The sequence below is a fragment of the Salvelinus alpinus genome, chromosome 8 (genome assembly GCF_045679555.1).
Source record: "Salvelinus alpinus chromosome 8, SLU_Salpinus.1, whole genome shotgun sequence".
NCBI classification, from domain to species: Eukaryota; Metazoa; Chordata; class Actinopteri; order Salmoniformes; family Salmonidae; genus Salvelinus; species Salvelinus alpinus.
In genome coordinates this window covers 32,783,031-32,807,017 of record NC_092093.1, presented here as the reverse complement: position 1 = coordinate 32,807,017, position 23,987 = coordinate 32,783,031, and the positions used below count along the sequence as shown (strand labels likewise).

Below are 23,987 nucleotides of genomic sequence, written 5' to 3'. Positions count from 1 at the left end.
TTAAAGAGGTGGGGTTTCAGGTGTCTCCGGAAGGTGGTGATTGACTCCGCTGACCTGGCGTCGTGAGGGAGTTTGTTCCACCATTGGGGTGCCAGAGCAGCGAACAGTTTTGACTGGGCTGAGCGGGAACTGTACTTCCTCAGAGGTAGGGAGGCGAGCAGGCCAGAGGTGGATGAACGCAGTGCCCTTGTTTGGGTGTAGGGCCTGATCAGAGCCTGAAGGTACGGAGGTGCCGTTCCCCTCACAGCTCCGTAGGCAAGCACCATGGTCTTGTAACGGATGCGAGCTTCAACTGGAAGCCAGTGGAGAGAGCGGAGGAGCGGGGTGACGTGAGAGAACTTGGGAAAGTTGAACACCAGACGGGCTGCGGCGTTCTGGATGAGTTGTAGGGGTTTAATGGCACAGGCAGGGAGCCCAGCCAACAGCGAGTTGCAGTAATCCAGACGGGAGATGACAAGTGCCTGGATTAGGACCTGCGCCGCTTCCTGCGTGAGGCAGGGTCGTACTCTGCGAATGTTGTAGAGCATGAACCTACAGGAACGGGTCACCGCCTTGATGTTAGTTGAGAATGACAGGGTGTTGTCCAGGATCACGCCAAGGTTCTTAGCACTCTGGGAGGAGGACACAATGGAGTTGTCAACCGTGATGGCGAGATCATGGAACGGGCAGTCCTTCCCCGGGAGGAAGAGCAGCTCCGTCTTGCCGAGGTTCAGCTTGAGGTGGTGATCCGTCATCCACACTGATATGTCTGCCAGACATGCAGAGATGCGATTCACCACCTGGTTATCAGAGGGGGGAAAGGAGAAGATTAATTGTGTGTCGTCTGCATAGCAATGATAGGAGAGACCATGTGAGGATATGACAGAGCCAAGTGACTTGGTGTATAGCGAGAATAGGAGAGGGCCTAGAACAGAGCCCTGGGGGACACCAGTGGTGAGAGCACGTGGTGCGGAGACAGATTCTCGCCACGCCACCTGGTAGGAGCGACCTGTCAGGTAGGACGCAATCCAAGCGTGGGCCGCGCCGGAGATGCCCAGCTCGGAGAGGGTGGAGAGGAGGATCTGATGGTTCACAGTATCAAAGGCAGCCGATAGGTCTAGAAGGATGAGAGCAGAGGAGAGAGAGTTAGCTTTAGCAGTGCGGAGCGCCTCCGTGACACAGAGAAGAGCAGTCTCAGTTGAATGACTAGTCTTGAAACCTGACTGATTTGGATCAAGAAGGTCATTCTGAGAGAGATAGCAGGAGAGCTGGCCAAGGACGGCACGTTCAAGAGTTTTGGAGAGAAAAGAAAGAAGGGATACTGGTCTGTAGTTGTTGACATCGGAGGGATCGAGTGTAGGTTTTTTCAGAAGGGGTGCAACTCTCGCTCTCTTGAAGACGGAAGGGACGTAGCCAGCGGTCAAGGATGAGTTGATGAGCGAGGTGAGGTAAGGGAGAAGGTCTCCGGAAATGGTCTGGAGAAGAGAGGAGGGGATAGGGTCAAGCGGGCAGGTTGTTGGGCGGCCGGCCGTCACAAGACGCGAGATTTCATCTGGAGAGAGAGGGGAGAAAGAGGTCAAAGCACAGGGTAGGGCAGTGTGAGCAGAACCAGCGGTGTCGTTTGACTTAGCAAACGAGGATCGGATGTCGTCGACCTTCTTTTCAAAATGGTTGACGAAGTCATCAGCAGAGAGGGAGGAGGGGGGAGGAGGGGGAGGAGGATTCAGGAGGGAGGAGAAGGTGGCAAAGAGCTTCCTAGGGTTAGAGGCAGATGCTTGGAATTTAGAGTGGTAGAAATTGGCTTTAGCAGCAGAGACAGAAGAGGAGAATGTAGAGAGGAGGGAGTGAAAGGATGCCAGGTCCGCAGGGAGGCGAGTTTTCCTCCATTTCCGCTCGGCTGCCCGGAGCCCTGTTCTAAAGATATAGATGCATTCACATATCTATATAACCAAGACAGCGTCCTCCCCCAAGGACCTGAGTCAAAGATTAACAACTGCATGGTCTTGTAATTTAATCTCACAAAACCTCATGTCTGGATGATCATGTAAAACAGAAATGTTAGAGTTAGTAGAGCCGCAGGCTCTTAGAAATGAGCACACTTAACACGATTAAAGGCTGGTTAGCGCAATGGAAATGTTATTGTTTTCTAGGAAACATTCACACTTAAGAGCAGATCATCAAATCTATACTGCCGCAGCAAAATCCCATTACCCTCTGAGCTGGATGAATGACTATACCAACGACACTAAGGAACATTCACAAACACATCACATAGGCATAAAACCCACAGACTTAAATCAAATAAAATGACTCTCAACTCCAAGGTGTAATAAGGATTCCTTAGTCAATAATGTCCTGTATTGTGTAACTGTGCTGCTGTTGTGGTGTGCCCCCCCTGTGTAGCCCTCCTGAGACAGAAGAGTCACCCGTAGGATCCCCCGACCCCCAGCGCCAGGAGTGGTTCGCCCAGTACTTCACTTTCTGACTTTTGCAACTCGAGAGCATGTCAACCATAGGAAACGAAAAATACAACAAAAGAAATGAACATTATTTAATGATCTCCCACTCCATTTCATTCTGTTGATTACTTCACCGTGAACGGGTTCCTTGTTTGTACAGTGCCGATGAGTATGTTTGACGTTTTCTTTTCTGCAGTTTCTAAAGAGTGATGCATATGCTGCTACAGTAAATTGTCCTCTCTCTGTACCTTATTTTAGAATGGCACCATAACGAGAGTTTGTTACAGCCGCATAACCAATTTTGGTAGAATTAAACTGTTTGTATGGTTGTCTCAACACAGATATAATGATGTCTCACCAATTTTAAAAATAAATTGCATATTTTATATTTATATTATACTATGTATGCTTAACTAATAAATAATTATTGTGACATTTAATCATGATATGTGTGCTGTCTTTTTTGGGGGCCTTTCAATTTATGGAGGATTTGTACCATAAAGTACTGTGCCATAGAATCCCAACTTCTTCAGAAAATATTTAATTATAAGGTGTTTGAATGAACTCCATTATGTTTTGAAATGGTGTTTTACACTGTTTTAGGTCAAAGTATGTACAGGTATTACTGTGTGTGTGTTCAGGTCTGGTTCAGGTGAATTTCTCTGGTCCTATTGTGGCATGTGACAGCCTTGCGGCTGCACATTTATTCTGGATAGACATAGACGCTAACAAATCAGAAAATATAAGGGCTTCCTTCCATAAAAGCAATTTCAGATTATTTTGACCCACATGAAAAAGCACATGTTTTCTATTGAATTATTGTGGATGTAAATGCAGCATTTAATTCATAGTGAGTATTTTAAGACCGTGATGTTTCTTTCGTGTTGTAGTTTTGAACACCCCTGTGGGAGTACTGAATGTGTGAATCCAGAGGAAAGTTCCAAAGTTCTTAAAGGTCATGGCTAGAAGGGATCCAGCTTTTGTCAAGTTAATGTCAGATTTGACTTTTCATAGCAGGTTAAAAGACCTTACGCAGCAGGTTAGGATAATTAATGTAGCTTGTTTGGAGAATTAGGTTAAGGTTAGGAAAACAGTTGGGGTTAACTTAAATATATATTGTAAAACTTTTGATGGTAAAACTGACCGGTAGGCAGCAGTACCGGGGGAATCAGTGACAGTATTCTAAAACTTTTGACCGGTAGTGTGTAATATATATATATATATATATATATATATATAAACCGGTAGTGTGTAATATATATATATATATATATATATAAATAGGGGTGGCAGGCAGTATAGTGGTTAGAGCGTTGGGACATTAACCGAAAGGTTGCTGGATCGAATCCCCAAGCTGACAAGGTAAAAACGAGGCAGTTAACCCACTGTTCCTAGGCCATCATTGTAAATAAGAATTTGTTCTAAACTGACTTGCCTAGTTAAATAAAATACATTTCAATTAACAGGTGTTCCTTAAAAGTTAATTTTTGGAATTTCTTTCCTCCTTAATGCATTTGAGCCAATCAGTTGTGTTGTGACAAGGTAGATAGCCCTATTTGGTAAAAGACCGTCCGTATTATGGCAAGAACAGCTCAAATAAGCAAAGAGAAAGGACTGTCCATCATTACTTTAAGACATGAAGGTCAGTCAATATGGAATATTTCAAGAACTTTGAAAGTTTCTTCAAGTGCAGTCGCAAAAACCATCAAGCGCTATGATGAAACTGGCTCTCATGAGGTCCGCCACATGAATTTGAAGACCCAGAGTTACCTCTGCTGCAGAGGACATGTTCATTAGAGTTACCAGCCACAGAAATTGCAGCCCAAATAAATGCTTCACAGAGCTCAAGGAACAGACACATCTCAACATCAACTGTTCAGAGGAGACTGTGTGAATCAGGCCTTCATGGTCGAATTGCTGCAAAGAAACCAGTACTAAAGGACACCAATAAGAAGAAGAGACTTGCTTGGGGCAAGAAACATGAGCAATGGACATTAGACCGGTGGAAATTCGTCCTTTGGTCTGGAGTCCAAATTGGAGATTTCTTTAGGCTGCTGTCTGTAATTATTTGCCTCAGTATATTTCATGATGTGTAACAGGGCAATGATGTGACCAATCTGTGATTCGGGGCATTATTATTTAGTAAACATAATAAAAAGCCTCAATATTTCCAGCGGTGGTAATATCGCTAGTAGCTGATCCGTCGTCGGTATAGTGGAATCCTTTTTATGTTCATGTAAGATTTAAATGGAGGAAGCTGAGACGAGAGCAGCGCTGCTTTTCTTTCGATCCTATTAGTATCGACACATGGTCTAACGACGCACTTAGCGAAACATCTCTCTTCGCGGTGTTTTGGGATCTTCGGCCATTACATTCATCCCTCTAGAGGAATTATTTTCCGACTTTGTTTAGTGACTTACTTCAATATACTTTTGTAACTCACCAAAGTTGTTAGTGTCGACAAACACGTCTCTGCATACACCAGTTGTTTCTCCAGAATAGAACACACAAACTCTGGTCCGCGAATGCATCTCATAGCGTACAGAACTGACGCATTCGTGTTAGCCGGACTTACAATCACCAATCTGATAGATTGCTGTCCACATTTGCCTCTACTACCAATTTCACCATCAGTTTACAAGCCAGACACTACAGATGAGCCCTTTGGGTTTATATGAGATGTCATCTGGCTGCATCGATCATTGCATACATTACACAGCTTGTTAAATTTAAAGCATATTCCACCCCTGCAGATCCATGATGTTGATAAACCTGAGCTGGTAGCTCTGATAGGGCAGGTGTTTGAGGCGTATGTAACAGAGCACCACGCGACTGACATCCTGCAGATCCTTCTGGCGCTTGATGAAGATGCCCACTACTCGGTGGTCAGCAACACCATGACGCTATTCAAAGCCAACATGGAGGTGGGAGACTGATTTAATGCCTACCCCAGCGAGGGGTCATCAATATCTTCGACAACGCCCTTCACAGAGCCGCCAAGACGGTGTCAGTGAACTCAACACAGCAAGGCTGGCACAAGGTCCAACACCACCTGCAGGCCAGAATCACAGGTAAGAGGCCCTTACCATAGAGATCCTATTATATTAGTAGAGGGACTATATTATAGACCCTCAAAGTTCCAGAGTGGGGTGAAATATTGGTCAGTGCAAAATCCAAACCAGCAGAGCTATGTTTGGCAGCGAAACAGTTCATTCAGACTCATTTACTGCCTTTAAAAAAAACATAGCTGATATGGTTGACTTGCTTAAACAAATGTGGTTTCTACTGACAATTGAGATGTACAAACTATGGCATAAGGGGACAATGAGTGGATAAGAGGCAATCCGTAATTTCGATTAAGACATTAATGAGCGAGCGAGGACGGACATAGTCAATGTTCAGCACTTTTGAAATGTACAGCGGAGGAATTCAGAACATGGGCCATTCTTACAGTATTATCCCTGTACACCAAGTCAGAACCGTAGGATAAATAAAGGGGGCATATAAGCAGACAATAAAATCTCTTACAATATCCGATGACGGCATTTCTCTAAAACAGGCTATAGGCTAAATAAATGTGCACCACCAAGTCAGAACAGTAGGCTAAGTTAGGGAGCAAATTATTAGGGTGAGGCACATGAACTACTAACAGCTGCACAACATACAATTAATATTGCTTTCTTAGCTACCGTATACAGTGCATTTGGAAAGTATTCAGACCCTTTGACTTTTTCCACATTTTCTTACGTTACACTCTTTTTGCATTAACTTTTTTGACTCATTACTTAAGCTGCTGCTATTCTTTATTATCTATCCTGTTGCCTAGTCCCTTTATTCCTAGTTATATGTACAGTTCATTCGGAAAGTATTCAGACCCCTTTTAAAAGAAAAAAATTGTTACATTACAGCCTTATTCTAAAATGGATTAAATGAAAATAAAATATAAATCAATCTACACACTATACCCCATAATGACAAAGCGAAAACAGGTTTTCATTGTATAAAAAAAATATTTAAAAAATACCTTATTTGCATATGTTTTCACTCTTTGCTATGAGACTCTGAATTAAGCTCAGGTGCATCCTGTTTCCATTTATCATCCTTGAGATGTTTCTTCAATTGATTGGACATGATTTGGAAAGGCACACACCTGTCTATATAAGGTCCCAAAGTTGGCAGTGCATGTCAGAGCAAAAACCGAGCCATGAGGTCGAAGGAATTGTCCGAAGAGCTCCGAAAAACAGGATTGTGTCGAAGCACAGATCTGCAACATTGAAGGTCCCCAAGAACGCAGTGGCCTCCATCATTCTTAAATGGAAGAAGTTTGGAACAACCAAGACTCTTCCTAGAGCTGGCCCCCCGGCCAAACTGAGCAATCGGGGGAGAAGGGCCTTGGTCAGGGAGGTGACCAAGAACCCGATGGTCACTCTGACAGAGCTCCAGAGTTCCTCTGTGGAGATGGGAGAACCTTCCAGAAGGACAAGCATCTCTGCAGCACTCCACCTATCAGGCCTTTATGGTAGAGTTGCCAGACGGAAGCCACTCCTCAGTAAAAGGCACATGACAGCCCGCATGGAGTTTTCCAAAAGACACCTAAAGACTCTCAGACCATGAGAAACAAGATTCTTTGGTCTGATGAAACCAAAATTGAACTCTTTGGCCTGAATGCCAAGCGTCACATCTGGAGGAAACCAGGCACCATCCCTACGGTGAAGCATGGTGGTGGTAGCATCATGCTGTGGGGTTATTTTTCAGTGGCAAGGACTCAGAGACTAGTCAGGATCGAGGGGAAAATGAACGGAGCAAAGAACAGAGAGATCCTTGGTGAAAACCTGCTCCAGAGCGCACAGGACCTCAGACTGGGGCAAAGGTTCACCTTCCAATAGAACAACGACCCTAAGCACTCAACCAAGACATCGCAGGAGTGGCTTCGGGACCCTTTCCAACTTGACAGAGCTTTAGAGGATATGAGAAACTCCCCAAATACAGGTGTGCCAAGACTCAAAGCTTTATTCGCTACCAAAGGTGCTTCAACAAAGTACTGAGTAAAGGGTCTGAATACTTATGTAAATGTGCTATTTCAGTTTTTTCTTTATAAATTTGCAAAAATGTATAAAAACCATTTTTTTCTTTGTCATTATGGGGTATTATGTGTAGATTGATGAGGGAAAAAATGTATGTAATTACTTTTAGAATAAGGCTGTAACATAACCTAAATGTGGAAAATGTCAAGAGGTTTGAATACTTTCCGAATGCACTGCACTCCCTGTCACATTACATAATTTATGCAGCAGCATACAGTACAAACATTTTTGGACTCACCTTGTTGTGCTGTGTTCACGTGAACAGGAAGGTAGTGCAGAGGTCCCTCGTGGCAAATTTTGTCTTCAAACTTTGTCATTTAAAGTTTGGCATTCTCTGGATTGATGGCGCTTTCAAGACAACTAGGAACTCTGAAAAAAACCAAGGTTGAATTATGACGTCAGTGATAGGGGCCCAAGTTCCCGACTTGGAATTCCGAGTTGGATGACCGTTCCAAACTTATTTTCCCAGTCGGAGCTTGTTTCTTTCAGAGTTTCCAGTTGTCTTGAACTCACTGAAGTCTGAGATTTCCCAGTTCTGAATTTCCAGTTGTTTCGAACACGGAAGAAGTCATGCTGGATTGACAGCATGGCCAATGTTGAATGTTTATCCTTTTAATCTTGGAAAAGAGACCCTTAAACCCAGACTTGGACCACACACCCACTCCACTGAATAGCAGGCTAGTGATTGCTTTGCAATGCTTGCAGTTAGCCACTGATTCCTTTCAAACCACTCATTGCTGAATTTGCAATTTCCACCTTGTTGTGTAATGTTTGTCCAACGGCCGATGAACACCGATGCATTTTATCTATAATTTATCTTCATAGGACAAGGATTGAAAAGGATTTGACAGTAGATTGTCGACTTCATTCATGATGATTCACAATTTTTTTGTTCTGTTCCACTATTCCGACCAGCAAAATAAAGTTCTGAACCGCTTAGAACCAAAACAAAGTACCGGTTTATACATTTTCCTGTGTGAGCCGTCCTAGGTCAACCTCCACACCTAATTACTTTAGCCATTGTGCACTGCAGTCTGGGGTCTCACTGGTACAGACAGCAGCGTTATAATTAGCCAGAGGATGCGCTTCAAAAGGCTCTTGGTGATGTAGCCGTGTGTGTTCTGGTGGGGAATGTTACTACTACACGGCAATGTTTAAGGTCAGACCAATATCTTTCTCCTCAGGGTATGCTGGGCACTTTTGATGACTCGATGTTTTCAACATGTTGCTCGCTCGAAATACAAAGTATGTCTCTGTGGAGAGCGCTGTATGTGGGCTGCATCTTAAATCGGAGTTGTCTAATCTCATGGAGAAAATGGAAAGTGCTTCACATAAAAGCATTGAAGATGTGGACGTAAAATGTGAATGCCATTTAAGATGCTAGATGGAGAGAGATGATGTGTTCTATGAGGCCATGATAGCATTTGGTGGGCTGGAATATTGCATTGGATCCATCATAAAGGCCTATTTTCCTTTTATACTTTGTCAGTGCGTGGGATGAAAGAAGAGCAATGTCACCTATTAAATCAAATTGTATTTGTCTCATGCACCGAATACAACAGGTGCAAACCTTACCGTGAAATGCTTCCTTACAAGCAATGTTCCCTCAAAAAAAAAATCATCACTGAGCAAATTTCTATCCTGCTGAAAGCAAACTTGAACATTGTGAAAGTTCTGTGCAACTTCCAGTGCGTGTTTACTGTGAACACTGAGGCTGTACCCGATTTAAGTTAGTTTTAACAGTGGTCAAGTAGCCTACTGTGGCTAATTGATCATAATGTAGGCCTACCAGAGTGGCATATCATCAAAAACAATCAAGAAAATGCATCCCATAACATTTTAACATGGAAATAGCTGTTCTATCATTCAGCCTACAGTAGCAGCCGATGTGTGGTGTTCAATGTAGGCCTACATTTCATGATACTTTTGAAAAAAACATGCAGGGCTTGACATGAACCTGTTTATCCACTTGTGACTGAAAATCTGGTTGTTTGATGCAAAAACAACTTTACAAAATAAAATGCATCATTATTCACATACCATTATTACACAGAATCAGACAAGTTATACTACCCTCTGCCTATTAGCTACTTAGCTTATTCAAGCCTATCTCAAAATACAACACTGCCTCTTTAAGACAAAAAAAAACTCTTTACCTGACTCACTTTTCAAAGATGTCAAGAAATGCACACATTTTATGCTCTTGTAGGAAGCAGTCACGCCCTCATTGCTGACTACAAATGATCTATAAATGGGCTAATATCTCAATAACTAGCAAAGGATATGAACAAAAGTGCACACGTTGCTACATGTAGCTCTCACTTTGCTCTCAAAACAAACGCAATATAATCACAACCGGTCATGCTGTAAACACAGTCCAGTTCAAAGTGAATGACACAGGTCCATATATGGCAATGGTCTATTTGCATTTAGGCTACTGCAGCTCTGATTGTTTATGGCGCGCCGGTCTGTGTAGAGTACGGGCCTGAGTCGTTAGTTTTGCATAGTTTGTTTAGGTTTCGGTATGTTGCATTGAAAGTGGCTAATATTGTGTTGATTCGATCACAATTCCCACAGTAAAGGGAAACGTTGATAGTATTAACTAACATGGAAAACTCTATAAAGTTTAATCTCGTGCTTCTCTGTGCGGGCTGATATTTGTTCTGCGTGGCAGTCCCAGGAAGCTGCGCAGTGGTGGAAAAAGTACTAAATTGTCATACTTGAGTCAAAGTAAAGATACTTTAATAGAAAATGACTCAAGTAAAAGTCACCCAGTAAAATCCTACTTGAGTAAAGGTCTAAAAGTATTTGGTTTTAAATATACTTAAGTATCAAAAGTAAATGGAATTGCTAAAATGTACTTAAGTATCAAAAGTATAAATAATTTCAAATTCCTTATATAAAGCAATCCAGACAGCACCATTTTCTTGTTTTTTTAAATTGACGGATAGCCAGAGGCACACTCCAAATGATGCATTTGTGTTTAGTGAGTCCGCCAGATCAGAGGCAGTAGGGGTGACCAGGGATGTTCTCTTGATCAGTGTGTGAATTGGACGATTTTCCTGTCAAAATGTAACGAGTACTTTTGGGTGTCAGGGAAAATGTATTTAGTAAAAAGTACATTATTTTCATTAGGAATGTAGTGAAGTAAAAGTAAAAGTTGCCAAAAATATAAATAATAAAGTAAAGTACAGATACCCCAAAAACTACTTAAGTAGTACTTTAAAGCATTTTTACTTAAGTACTTTACACCACTGGAGCTGTGTGCCCCCGTAAGCGCGCAGCTTAGTGGGAACATTGCTTACAAGCCCTTAACCAACAATGCAGAGTTTTTTTTAAGTAAGTAAGAAAATATTTTCACAAAAAATGCAGAAAAAGTTTTTAAAAATGTAACACAATAAAATAACGGTAATGAGGCTATATACAGGGGGCACCGGTACCGAGTCAATGTGCGGGGCTACAGGTTAATCAAGGTAATTGAGGTCATATGTACACTACCGTTTTTGAAAGAAAAGCAATTTTTTTGTCCATTAAAATAACATCAAATTGATCTGAAATACAGTGTAGACATTGTTAATGTTGTAAATGCCTATTGTAGCTGGAAACAGCTGATTTTTTATGGAATATCTACAATATCTACAGAGGCCCATTATCAGCAACAATCACTCCTGTGTTCCAATGGCATGTTGTGTTAGCTAATCCAAGTTTATCATTTTAAAAGGCTAATTGATCATTAGAAAACCCCTTTTGCAATTATGTTAGCACAGCTGAAAACTGTTGTCCTGATTAAAGAAGCAATACAACTGGCCTTCTTTAGACTAGTTGAGTATCTGGAGCATCAGCATTTGTGGGTTCGATTACAGGCTCAAAAGGGCCAGAATAAACTCATCAGTCTATTCTTGTTCTGAGAAATGAAGGCTATTCCATGTGAGAAATTGAATAGAAACTGAAGATCTCGTACAATGCTGTGTACTACTCCCTTCACAGAACAGCGCAAACTGGCTCTAACCAGAATAGAAAGAGGAGTGGGAGGCCCCGGTGCACAACTGAGGAAGAGGACAAGTACTTTAGAGTGTCTAGTTTGAGAAACAGATGCCTCACAAGTCCTCAACTGGCAGCTTCAATAAAGAGTACCCGCAAAACACCAGTCTCAACATCAACAGTAAAGAGGCGACTCCAGGATGCTGGCCTTAGATTAATTCAAACTATTTTCAGAAGTGTATACTGGCTATGTTGTTGCTACAGCGTCTCAATAGGGACAAACAGTAATATTTTACATTTTTAAGCAAAGGTCTTTGAAGGAAGTATGCGAGGCACAGACATTTACTTCGCCTAACTAAGTTCTGCTAGGAGCAAACCAAACCTAGTATGCGGGCGCTTTTAAGCTACCTCCCTTTGAACTCTCTCCATTAGGTACTTTTATCCACTGAAAATCAATACTGTAGGCTACTTAACAGATGTACAGCAAGGCAACTACTTGTGCCAGATGTGTAGGCCAAGCATTTTTTCAATCTTCTATGTAGTGTGTTTTATTTGACTCATGCAAGATGTAAGCGCTCTCTCCTCAATACAAGACTGGGTAGAGATCCCCATCTGATGGTGTATATTGAGCATGACAAGTAATGCTGAACTTTTAAGTTCCAAGTATGTTGGTGCAGTTGTATTATCAATTCTGATTTAAAGTCTAGTCCAGTGCTCCTTGGTCTATTTGATGTCCATAACCTTAACCTTCTCTAATGAATGTGTCATCAGGCCTCAGGTCTTCCTGTGTGTCCAGAGCTCACCAGGGAGAACATCCCCAAGTCTCGGAACCCGGGTCACTTCCTGTTTGTAACAGACACGGTCATCCGCACCAGTGTGACCAAAGTCCTGGAGTACAAGAGGGACTAAATGTGTGCCGTCATGTGCTCTAAGTGCAGTCATGTGCTCTCCCTGCAAGCTGACTTTCCCACCTACTGCCGGATGGAGCTCCCACCTACTGCCCCAACCAGGACCTCTGCAACTCCAAGTTCACCTGCCACCAAGTTCACCTACCCAGCAGCTTGCAGGGACTAACTGCAGATTAAGATCCAGGAGCAGGTGATTGACTGACTGGGGGACAAGGGGCTATAGCTCTGTTTTACACATTGTATAACCCTACTATCGGTTGAACGTGGAATAGCCTGTTAAATAACATCTGCAAACAGAAATTATAAGCCTATATTTGATCAGACTGCGGCCCCTCTTTCACTGCTGATCTGGGTGTCCAGGTTCAGGCTGTTTGTGGGCAGTATTCCTCGCTCCATGGTTGTCATTCTGGAGGATGATCTGGAGGAGAGCTGTAAATCAGGTAACACTGGTCACTATGACTTCACTTCCCACTGGGCACAGATGTCAATTCAATGTCTATTCCACGTTGGTTCAACATCATTTGATTCAACCAGTGTGTGCCCAGTGGGTTGTCACTATGATGCAGTATTACAGTTGACGTCACAGTGTGATTTGTTACATAAAGGATGTTGTCATATTATGGGATTTTTTTTAAACAATTATTTGTTTTGCAGAGGTGACATCATTATGTTGCCAGGTAGATTGTGACATCACTGAGTATTGAAATTCCACAGAGTGATGTGTAACCAATGATGTCATAATACTGTATGATATATGGATGTTACATTGGGGTGTCATTTTGTTTATGATAACATCACAATACTGTATGATTGGCTTTCACCCAGGATGAAGTCATATTAGATGAATAGGAATGTTTTTAACGAATAGGAATGTTTTTAAAGGGATTAGTGACATCACAATGAATGTTGGGCTGATTTTCTAAAATCTCATTATTGTGATTAAGAATGTTAACAAGACGATGTCACAGTGCATAGAGTAGTTTGTCAGCGATGGAAGCCCCTGTATGAGGTCGCACGTTGTGAACTGGATCTAGTGTTGAAAGCCAACTTTATTGAAGTGAACAATGAGCAGACCATGGCAGCTCTGGTCCTAGGGACATGCAGAAGGAGTTTGACTAGCTCTGGGACAAACATGACCCTATAGCTGGTACATAGAAACTAACCTAACTAACTGTTGCCATATAGATTTAAATACAACTTTTACATTTATTTAATAGTCATTATTACATGATAAATACTATGAGATGAGATGGACATAAAGTGTTTATGGAATTTGATTGTTGTTCTTTTTCCATTGCAAAGGCAAGGAAACAGATTCTCATGAGTCTGTGCCCACAGGTGTTTGGAATGTACGTAGTTAGGTTATCTGTTGCTATGGTGTTAGCCGGTGGGGTGCAAAGAATAGATCCCTCTGGAACAAAGGTAAGAGGTATGTATCCTTGTTCTAAACATGGGCCCATTTCTCTCACATACAGTTGAAGTTGGAAGTTTACATACACCTTAGCCAAATACATTTAAACTCAGTTTTTCACAATTCCTGACATTTAATCCTAGTAAAAATGCCCTGTCTTAGGTCAGTTAGGATCACCACTTTATTTTAAGAATGTGAAATGTCAGAATAATAGTAGAGAGAATTATTGATTTCGGCTTTTATTTCTTTCATCACATTCCCAGTGGGTCAGAAGTTTACATACACTCAATTAGTATTTGGTAGCATTGCCTTTAAATTGTTTAACTTGGGTAAAACGCTTCAGGTAGCCTTCCACAAGCTTCCCACAATAAGTTGGGTAGATTTTGGCCCATTCCTCCAGACAGAGATGGTGTAACTGAGTCAAGTTTGTTGGCCTCCTTGCTCGCACAAGCTTTTTCAGTTCTGCCCACAAATTCTCTGTAGGATTGAGGTCAGGGCTTTGTGATGGCCACTCCAATACCTTGACTTTGTTGTCCTTAAGCCATTTTGCCACAACTTTGAAAGTATGCTTGGGGTCATTGTCAATTTGGAAGACCCATTTGCAACCAAGCTTTAACTTCCTGACTGGTGTCTTGAGATGTTGCTTCAATATATCCACACAATTTTTCTACCTCATGATGCCATCTATTTTGTGAAGTGCACCAGTCCCTCCTGCAGCAATGCACCCCACAACATGATGCTGATACCCACGTGCTGCACGGTTAGGATGGTGTTCTTCGGCTTATAAGCCTCCCCCTTTTTCCTTCACACATAGAGGTGGTCATTATGGCCAAACAGTTCTATTTTTGTTTCATCAGACCAGAGGAAATTTCTCCAAAAAGTACGATCTTTGTCCCCATGTGCAGTTGCAAACCGTAGTCTGGCTTTTTTATGGCGGTTTTGGAGCAGTGGCATCTTCCTTGCTGAGTGGCCTTTCAGGTTATGTCGATGTAGGACTCGTTTTACTGTGGATATAGATACTTTTGTACCTGTTTCCTCCAGCATCTTCACAAGGTCCTTTGCTGTTGTTCTGGGATTGATTTGCACTTTTCGCAGCAAAGTATGTTCATCTCTAGGAGACAGAACGCATCTCCTTTCTGAGCGGTATGACGGCTGCGTGGTCCCATGGTGTTTATACTTGCATACTATTGTTTGTACAGATGAATGTGGTACAAATGTGGCATTTGGAAATTGCTCCCAATGATGAACCAGACTTGTGGAGGTCTCCATTTTTAGGTATTGGCTGATTTTTTTGATTTTCCTATGATGTCAAGCAAAGAGGCATTGAGTTTGGAGGTGGTCCTTGAAATTCATCCACAGGTACACCTCCAATTGACTCAAATTATGTCAATTAGCCTATCAGAAGCTTCTAAAGCCATGACATAATTTTCTGGAATTTTCCAAGCTATTTAAAGGCACAGTCAACTTAGTGTATGTAAACTTCTGACCCACTGGAATTGTGATACAGTGAATTATAAGTGAAATAATCTGTCTGTAAACAATTGTTGGAAAAATTACTTGTGTCATGCACAAAGTAGATGTCCTAACCGGCTTGCCAAAACTATAGTTTGTGGAGTGGTTGAAAAACGAGTTTTAATGACTCCAACCTAAGTGCATGTAAACTTCCGACTTCAACTGCATCTTATATACTGAAAATAACCGTGTCCATGTTAATATCTGATTCTAGATCTGTAATTAGGTCCTTGTTTAGGCGAGTCTCATCTTCTGCAGGTGGGAAGTTTCTGAAGAACGCTGCTAAAATCACTCGCCTCTCAGTCCTCACTGCTGGGATCTGCTCTCCTACCGCAGGTCTGTCTGACCTCTGCTGGTGCATCTGATACAGTGCACTTTGCTTAGAAGAATCCATGAAATAACCACTTATAGTAGTAAAAAATGTAGTGTGTGTCACGGTGGCAGCCGTGAAGGACTCTTGGGAGTGGCATCTAGAGGCAGGAGCTCTGGTGTTCAACAGCATCAAAGAGCACGACCGCACCAGTATCCACGGAACCATGGCGAAGCAGACCATCAGTGTGGCCAAGGTGCAGGGTAAAGAAAATACAGTTTTTATATGTATATAGTCATAATATAATTCCAGAGGGCGGTTCTATAAAGCCTCTTGCTCTACTGTATAGAAATCCTATCTTGCACTCAAAATTGGTCTTTACTTCTGTTGTGGGTTGAGAGTTAGACATATCGAACACGATAATGTCAGTAGGCATTCAAAAGATAATGACATAATGACACACATAATGCCTCTTTCTATTGCCTTCATTGACTTTTTGCTATCTATTTCCCTTTGTATTTCCCTCTCTCTTTCCCAGCATGGTGTGTAAACTGAACACCAGGACAACCATCTTGGCAGCCACCAACCCTTAAGGGCCAGTATGACCCCAACATGCCTGTGTCGGTCAACGTGGCCCTTACCATCCCCCTGCTCAGCCGTTTTGACCTGGTCCTGGTCCTACTGGATGTTCGAGACTGATTCAGAGGGAAGGACTCTCCGGCCAATTAATGACATAGGATCAGTTGAAGTACAGAACAGGGTTAAAATAAAACCATCTTTCTAGAAGTGGAGTGTAACAGCCCTGCTCTTAGTGCCTGAGATATCCACCAATTACAGAGGAATCACTGGGATATGATATCGTTAAGTTACGTTACGCTACGCTACGCTGCAAATTAGACTTGAGACCTTGTCTGGTCTCTCTTCCCCGGAAGCCAGCACATGATGATTTGCATAATATAATTCCCACACTATTTGCATGAGGAAGAACTATGTTGAATAAAAGCCAATGATGTATACTCTACGTCATCGCCCCAGTTTAATCGGTGCTCTGTGTCATTATCAAGACGACCACTCAGAGCTGTGGTTACTGAAGGCTGGGTCCTAATCATTACGGAAAAATGTAGCAAAAAGTTTTGCAACTGAAAACAATTCTTAACAAACAGTCCTTCTGTCTGGTGACTTGTAAGTAAGCATTTCACGGTAAGGTCTGTTGTATTCGGCACATGTGACAAATACAAATTTGTTTTGATAATGAATACGACCCTGATAATAATAACCCCTTCATCTGCCCTCCAGGAGCTCCCAGCCAGTCATAGGAGTCTCTGTGGTGCATGGAGAAGATGAAGGCCTATTTCTGCCTTACCAAGGGGCTGCAGCCGCGGGTGTCTGAGGAGGCCAACTCCATTCTGTCCAGAGGCTACTACCAGTTGCAGAAGCAAAGTGACAGCAGGAACGCAGCCCACACCACCCACCGCATGCCGGAGAGCCTCAGCCACCTGGCAGAGCACGGGACAAATATAATATCATTATTTTCCTTCTGCACTCAATTAGGTTTAGTTCATTTACTAAGGTGTTTAGTATTTACTGAAACTGTAATAATTCATATTTATTATCATATTTATTGTATGAATGTTTTATACTATAGTCGTTCATATGTGATCAAACAGCTTATTATGTTTCTCTTGGTCCTTGCAGCACGTGCCAGGTTGATGTTTCCAGACACTGTCACTGTGGAGGATGCTGTTGTCGAGGTCTCCGTCACGGAGTGCTCTATGCAGCTAGGAAACCGCTATATGTCGTTACATTTTACAATTTCATTGAGTGTATATGGTAATGTCATTAGCCCAACACTTCATGACACGCATCACATGAAATGGAAATGGAAATGCAAGTGTCTGGGAGATTGGTTGTGTGTCTGCGCCTTAGGGGGCGCTCTCCTGGGAGTTAGAAATGCTCTGCACATGTCATTTCCTGACAACCCCAGTCAGCAGTACCTGCCTCATGTAGCGCGACACATCTCCTTCACATAGAGTTGATCAGGCTGTTGATTGTGGCCTGTGGAATGTTGTCCCACTCATCTTCAATGGCTGTACGAAGTTGCTGGATATTGGAACTGGAACACGCTGTCATACACATCGATCCAGAGCATCCCAAACATGCTCAAGGGGTAACATATGTGGTTAGTATGCAGGCCATGGAAGAATTGGGACATTTTCAGCTTCCACGAATTGTGTACAGATCCTTGCGACATGGTATCGTGCATTATCATGCTGAAACATGAGTTGATGGCGGCGGATGAATGGCACGACAATGGGCCTCGGGATCTCGTCACGGTTTCTCTGTGCATTCAAATTGCCATCGATAAAATGCAATTCTGTTCGTTGTCCATAGCTTATACCTGCCCATACCATAACCCCACCGCCACCATGGGGCACTCTGTTCACAACGTTGACATCAGCAAACTGCTCACCCACACAACGCCATACATGTTGCCTGCTATCGGCTCGGTACAGTTGAAACTGGGATTCATCTGTGAAGATCACACTTCTCCAGCATGCCAGTGGCCATTGAAGGTGAGTATTTGCCCACTGAAGTCACATACGACACGCCGAACTGCAGTCAGGTCAAGACCCTGGTGTGGATGACAAGCACGCAGATGAGCTTCCCTGAGACGGTTTCTGACAGTTTGTGCAGAAATTCTTTGGTTGTGCAAATCCACAGTTTCATCAGCTGTCCGAAGCGCTGGTCTCAGACGATTCCGCAGGTGAAGAAGCCGGATGTTGAGGTCCTGGGCTGGCATGGTTACACCTGGTCTGCGGTTGTGAGGCTGGTTGGAAGTACTACCAAATTCTCTAAAATTACGTTGGAGGCAGCTTATGGTAGAGAAATTATCATTCAGTTATCTGTCAACAGCTCTGGTGGAAATTCCTGCAGTCAGCATGCCAACAAAACATGAGACATCTGTGGCATTGTGTTGTGTGACAAAACTGCACATTTTAGAGTGGCCTTTTATTGTCCCCAGCACAAGGTGCACCTATGTAATGATCATGCTGTTTATTCAGATTCTTGATATGCCACACCTGTCAGGTGGATGGATTATCTTGGCAAAGGAGAAATTCTCACTAACAGGGATGTAAACAAATTTGTGCACAAAATTTGAGAGAAATAAGCTTTTGTGCGTATGGAACATTTCTGGGATCTTTAATTTCAGCTCATGAAACATGGGACCAACACTTTACATGTTGCGTTTATATTTTTGTTCAGTATAAATCCCATTTATAACATCTCCCCACCAACATATAATCTCTAAACCCTAGCCCAGTGAAAGTACTGAATACAATTCTCTGTGAAGGAGTAAGATTTCCCTCTCATATACAGTGAGTCATTGTGCTTTCTTTAGGCTGCAGAATAATGAGCCATGCTCCCCTAAAGTAGAACAGAAAAATGTACTCCTCTGCACAACACAATGATCTGAGCATTGGTTGTCATTACGTAGAGAAGAGCTCTAATGCTCCGATAAGGTGGCCGGGGAGCTCTGACATCACCACAGACTCAGAGAGTGGACTGGACTGGTTCCACTCACTGGCTGGCCCAGATGGGTGAGGAGACACCACCTCACCCATCATCACCTCACCCATTACATCATCCACACAACACAACCGCAACATCCACACAAGACAACCACAACTCTTCCTCAAAGCAGGCCCGAAACCTGCCAACCCCCCCCCCCCCCCCGACCACCCCCCGGTCGTTGCCAGGCAACAGTGGTGCTGCACGCAAGAGTGGGAGATCGCCTGTGTGCGATAAGATGCCAAGGAAAACTGTTGTGGAGGAGGCGGTAGAGAGAGAGCGGTAGAGGGAGCTGTAGGGAGAGCTGTAAGGGGAGCTGTAGGGAGAGCTGTAGGGGGAGCTGTAGGGGGAGCTGTAAGGTGAGCTGTAGGGAGAGCTATAGGGAGAGCTGTAAGGTGAGCTGTAGGGAGAGCTGTAGGGGGAGCTATAGGGAGAGCTGTAAGGGGAGCTGTAGGGAGAGCTGTAGGGGGAGCTTTAGGGAGAGCTGTAGGGAGAGCTGTAGGGGGAGCTGTAGGGAGAGCTATAGGGAGAGCTGTAAGGTGAGCTGTAGGGAGAGCTGTAGGGGGAGCTTTAGGGAGAGCTGTAGGGGGAGCTTTAGGGAGAGCTATAGGGAGAGCTGTAAGGGGAGCTGTAGGGGGAGCTGTAGGGAGAGCTATATGGAGAGCTGTAAGGGGAGCTGTAGGGAGAGCTGTAGGGGGAGCTGTAGGTTCAAGGTTCAAAACGATATCTTAACCGCCATTGATAAGAAACAATACTGTGCAGCCGTATTCATTGACCTGGCCAAGGCTTTCGACTCTGTCAATCACCACATCCTCATCGGCAGACTCAACAGCCTTGGTTTTTCAAATGATTGCCTCGCCTGGTTCACCAACTACTTCTCCGACAGAGTTCTTCAGTGTGTCAAATCTGAGGGCCTGTTGTCCGGGCCTCTGGCAGTCTCTATGGGGGTGCCACAGGGTTCAATTCTTGGGCTGACTCTCTTCTCTGTATATATCAATGATGTTGCTCTTGCTGCTGGTGAGTCTCTGATCCATCTCTACGCAGACGACACCATTCTGTATACTTCTGGCGACCTGTACGCTCTCGTTGGCTGGCCCTCGCTTCATACTCGTCGCCAAACCCACTGGCTCCAGGTCATCTACAAGACCCTGCTAGGTAAAGTCCCGCCTTATCTCTGCTCGCTGGTCACCATAGCTGCACCCACCCGTAGCAAGCATTCCAGCAGGTATATCTCACTTGTCACCCCCAAAGTCAATTCCTCCTTTGGCCGCCTCTCCTTCCAGTTCTCTGCTGCCAATGACTGGAACGAACTACAAAAATCTCTGAAACTGGAAACACTTATCTCCCTCACTAGCTTTAAGCACCAGCTGTCAGAACAGCTCACCGATCACTGCACCTGTACATAGCCCATCTATAAATAGCCCAAACAACTCCCTCTTCCCCTACTGTATTTATTTATTTATTTTGCTCCTTTGCACCCCAGTATTTCTACTTTGCACACTCATCTACTGTCATCTACTCTCATCTACCTCCCTTCTCACCTCATTTGCTCACATTGTATATAGACTTATTTTTCTACTGTATTATTGACTGTATGTTTGTTTTACTCCATGTGTAACTCTGTGTTGTTATATGTGTCGAACTGCTTTGCTTTATCTTGGCCAGGTCGCAGTTGTAAATGAGAACTTGTTCTCAACTTGCCTACCTGGTTAAATAAAGGTGAAAAAAAAGTAGGGAGAGCTGAAGGGAGAGCTGTAGGGAGAGCTAGTTAAAGTAGTTAAAGACACATCCAGCTCTGTGGTACAGAAGGTGTCTAAGAAGTTGCGAGACAAACGGCTCAGAGAGATGACTAATGTTCCCCTGCAGGCAAAGGAATCTGTGGGAGGAGGCAGCACCAGCAAAGACCTCATAGACCATCTAGAGCAGGGAAGAAATGCAACTCAAAGAAGAACAATGTCCCTTGTAACCTTCCGTCTGGAGACCAGGACCCCTCTGATACTGTGGGGGCATGGGAAGAAGAACTGCACTCATAGTTCACAGGGTTCACATTTAAGCCAAGAGAGAAGATGTCCCACACTAAACTTCTGCCCTTGTCCTGAAAGCTCAGACTTTCACACAGAGAATAGAGGTCCACATAGAAAAGCAAACCCACAGAACAGAGACAATCGTAACACAGCTTCTTCTGCGACAGAGAAAGACAGAACAGAAAAGGGAAAGAGTGAGAAACAGTGTTACAAAGACAGGCCAGCAGAGGGCAACAGTGCAGCCAAGAAGCTGAGACTGAGGGTTCAGTCTGCCGAAAAATACTTTTTCACTGAGGTGTCATGTGACCTGAGCCCAGAGGTCAGTGGTCCCAGGGCAGAGGGAAGTGGTGGTGGTGGGGGGGATCATGGGACAGAGCAGAAACGCCAGCAGCTGCTGAGCAGACCAAGCAGCATGGCTCCTGGTGAGAACAGAACTACATCAACAACCCCCACAGAGCCACCACCACCCCCATTACAGCCAGACCACCCAAAGCCCACTGTGGCGGCCTCTACCCTGGCCAAACTCTACAGCTTCTCCTTCACAACCACAAAAGACCAGGAAGTTACAACCCCAAAACAACTCCTACATCAGATGCTCAGGTAACCTCCTCCATAGAGCTTAAAGCAGGGCACCAGGACACAAGGACACAAGCAATCACCAACATACAGCAGAGGACAGGGACGCAAGCTAAAGCCTCTACAGAGGATAGGACTGAGGCAGGGGTTAGTGGAGGCAAATACTTACAGACAGTCAACAGTAAGGGCCAGACCCCTGCTGGAGATTCTGCTGCCAACCCTAAAAAGAGGAAGTGTTTTGAGCTGGGCTCTGAAGGCCTTTTCTCTGGCTTCTCTGTGTTCAGCTCCTCCAACTTCGATGATGATGATTTGGATGTGGCCTGGGACAAGGAGTCAGTGAAAAAAGCAAAAATGACACAATGTTTGAAACAGTAATGTACTGAATATTATTTGTGACTTGTCACCGTGTGTGTACATGCATGCGTGTGTGTTGTATTCTCACGAATTTGTATAAATATGCAGATCAGTGTTTGATAATGAGATTCATTATTGACTTGATGTCATGCTGCTGGCTATTGAACAGGAATTATGCCATAGATACAATCTAGTGAAACTATTTATTCTCTAAATGAAACCTATCTTGTGTCACAATACTTTTTTAATTTGACTAGGCAAGTCAGTTAAGAACAAATTCTTATTTACAATGACAGCCTACCGGGGAACAGTGGGTTAACTGCCTTGTTCAGGGGCAGAACGACAGATTTCTACCTCATAGGCTCAGGGATTCGATCCAGCAACCTTTACGGTAACTGGCCCAACGCTCTAACCACTAGGCTACCTGCTGCCCCTGAAATAATGCTGTTATATGAGGTAGTAAAACTTAAATATGACTAATTTGTTCATATGAGGCTGCAAATGGCACATTTTCACCATGGAATGGGCAATATCACACGCTCCATGAAAACTTGCAATATTGCTGTAGGCAGAAGTTATGTTCATTCAGTCATAAAAGGCAGGCACCAATCAATATGGGTGATAACTGACATGGCCCTACATTTGCCTGAAGCTATGTATTATGATTATGATGTGGTACGTAATGGTTTCATCTTCTTAACCACTTCCAGAAAGCAGAGCACCAAAGGGAGCATGGCTGTTGTCATGACTACATGGATGGCATTCCAAAGGGAAGCTTCATGAAAGCTCCTCAGCAAAAGCTAAACACCCTGATCTGTTTCCAGGCCCCCCCCCCTTCCCCTCCCCTCCCCTCCCCGTCTCATCGATGGCCATCCGGCATACATGGTGAGGCGCCTCCTGAGTGTTCGACCTCGGAGCAGGGCTTTCCAGTACCTGGTTGACTGGGAGGGTTATGGCCCGGAGGAGAGGTGCTGGGTCCCCGCTAAGGACATCCTGGACACGGCCCTCATCGCTGACTTTCACCGCCGGCATCCCGGTCAACCAGGTATGTGACCGCGTAGGACGCCAGGTGGTGCACCTAGAGGGGGGGGGGGGAGTACTGTCACACCCTGATCTGTTTCACCTGTCTTGTGCTTGTCTCCACCCCCCTCCAGGTGTCTCCCATTTGTTCCCATTATCCTCTGTGTATTTATACCAGTGGTTTATGTTTGTCTGTTGCCAGTTAGTCTCGTCAAGCCTACCAGCGTGTTTTTCCACACTCCTGTTTGTCTAGTACCTGTTTTCTAGTCCTCCCAGTTCCGACCTTTTCTGGCCTGCCCTGAGCCCGCCTGCCATATTATTCTGCCTGCCCTGACCTCGAGCCTGCTTGCCGTTCTGTACCCATCTGACTCTGACCTGGTTTACGAACTTCTGCCTGTCCTCGACCTGCCTCTTGCCTGCCCCTTGTCTATTAATAAATATCAGAGACTCAAACCATCTGCCTCCTGTGTCTGCATTTGGGTCTCGTCCGGTTTCGTTATAAGATGTGTTGGCTGAGTTTAGGCAAGGACACTAATAGTATCAATCCATCACTTCTCATAAGTAACATTTAAGAAGATGGAAACAAATCAACCAGATCTCCCTAGGAACGACAAACCGAAGAGGCTCTACGAACCAGCCACTTGCATAAAGGTAACGTATGGAGATGCACTGCACACATTACAATCATATCGACCCAACTTGCTGAAGCATGTCTTTTGTTCTAGTTGGTGTAGGTCAGACTGCTCAATGTCGGCCAGACAGCCAGACCGTCCCCAGTGAGGTGGTGTGCTGGTGATGT

At 44.0% G+C, this 23,987-nt stretch overlaps 1 protein-coding gene and 1 pseudogene across 5 annotated transcripts in view; both read left to right on the top strand.

Annotated features, from left to right (window-relative positions):
• LOC139582985 (protein FAM184A-like) overlaps positions 1–2,884 on the top strand; it is a 183,296-nt gene extending 180,412 nt beyond the window's left edge. For all 5 annotated transcript variants that reach the window (XM_071413547.1, XM_071413546.1, XM_071413549.1 and 2 more), the window contains one exon: positions 2,383–2,884. In XM_071413547.1, the coding sequence (XP_071269648.1) occupies positions 2,383–2,464 (82 nt within the window). In that variant the 3' untranslated portion in view covers positions 2,465–2,884. The remainder of the gene's footprint in view (positions 1–2,382) is intronic.
• Positions 2,885–3,568: 684 nt separating this feature from the next.
• Positions 3,569–23,221, top strand: LOC139582289 (DNA helicase MCM9-like; annotated as a pseudogene).
• The last annotated feature ends 766 nt before the right edge of the window (positions 23,222–23,987 follow it).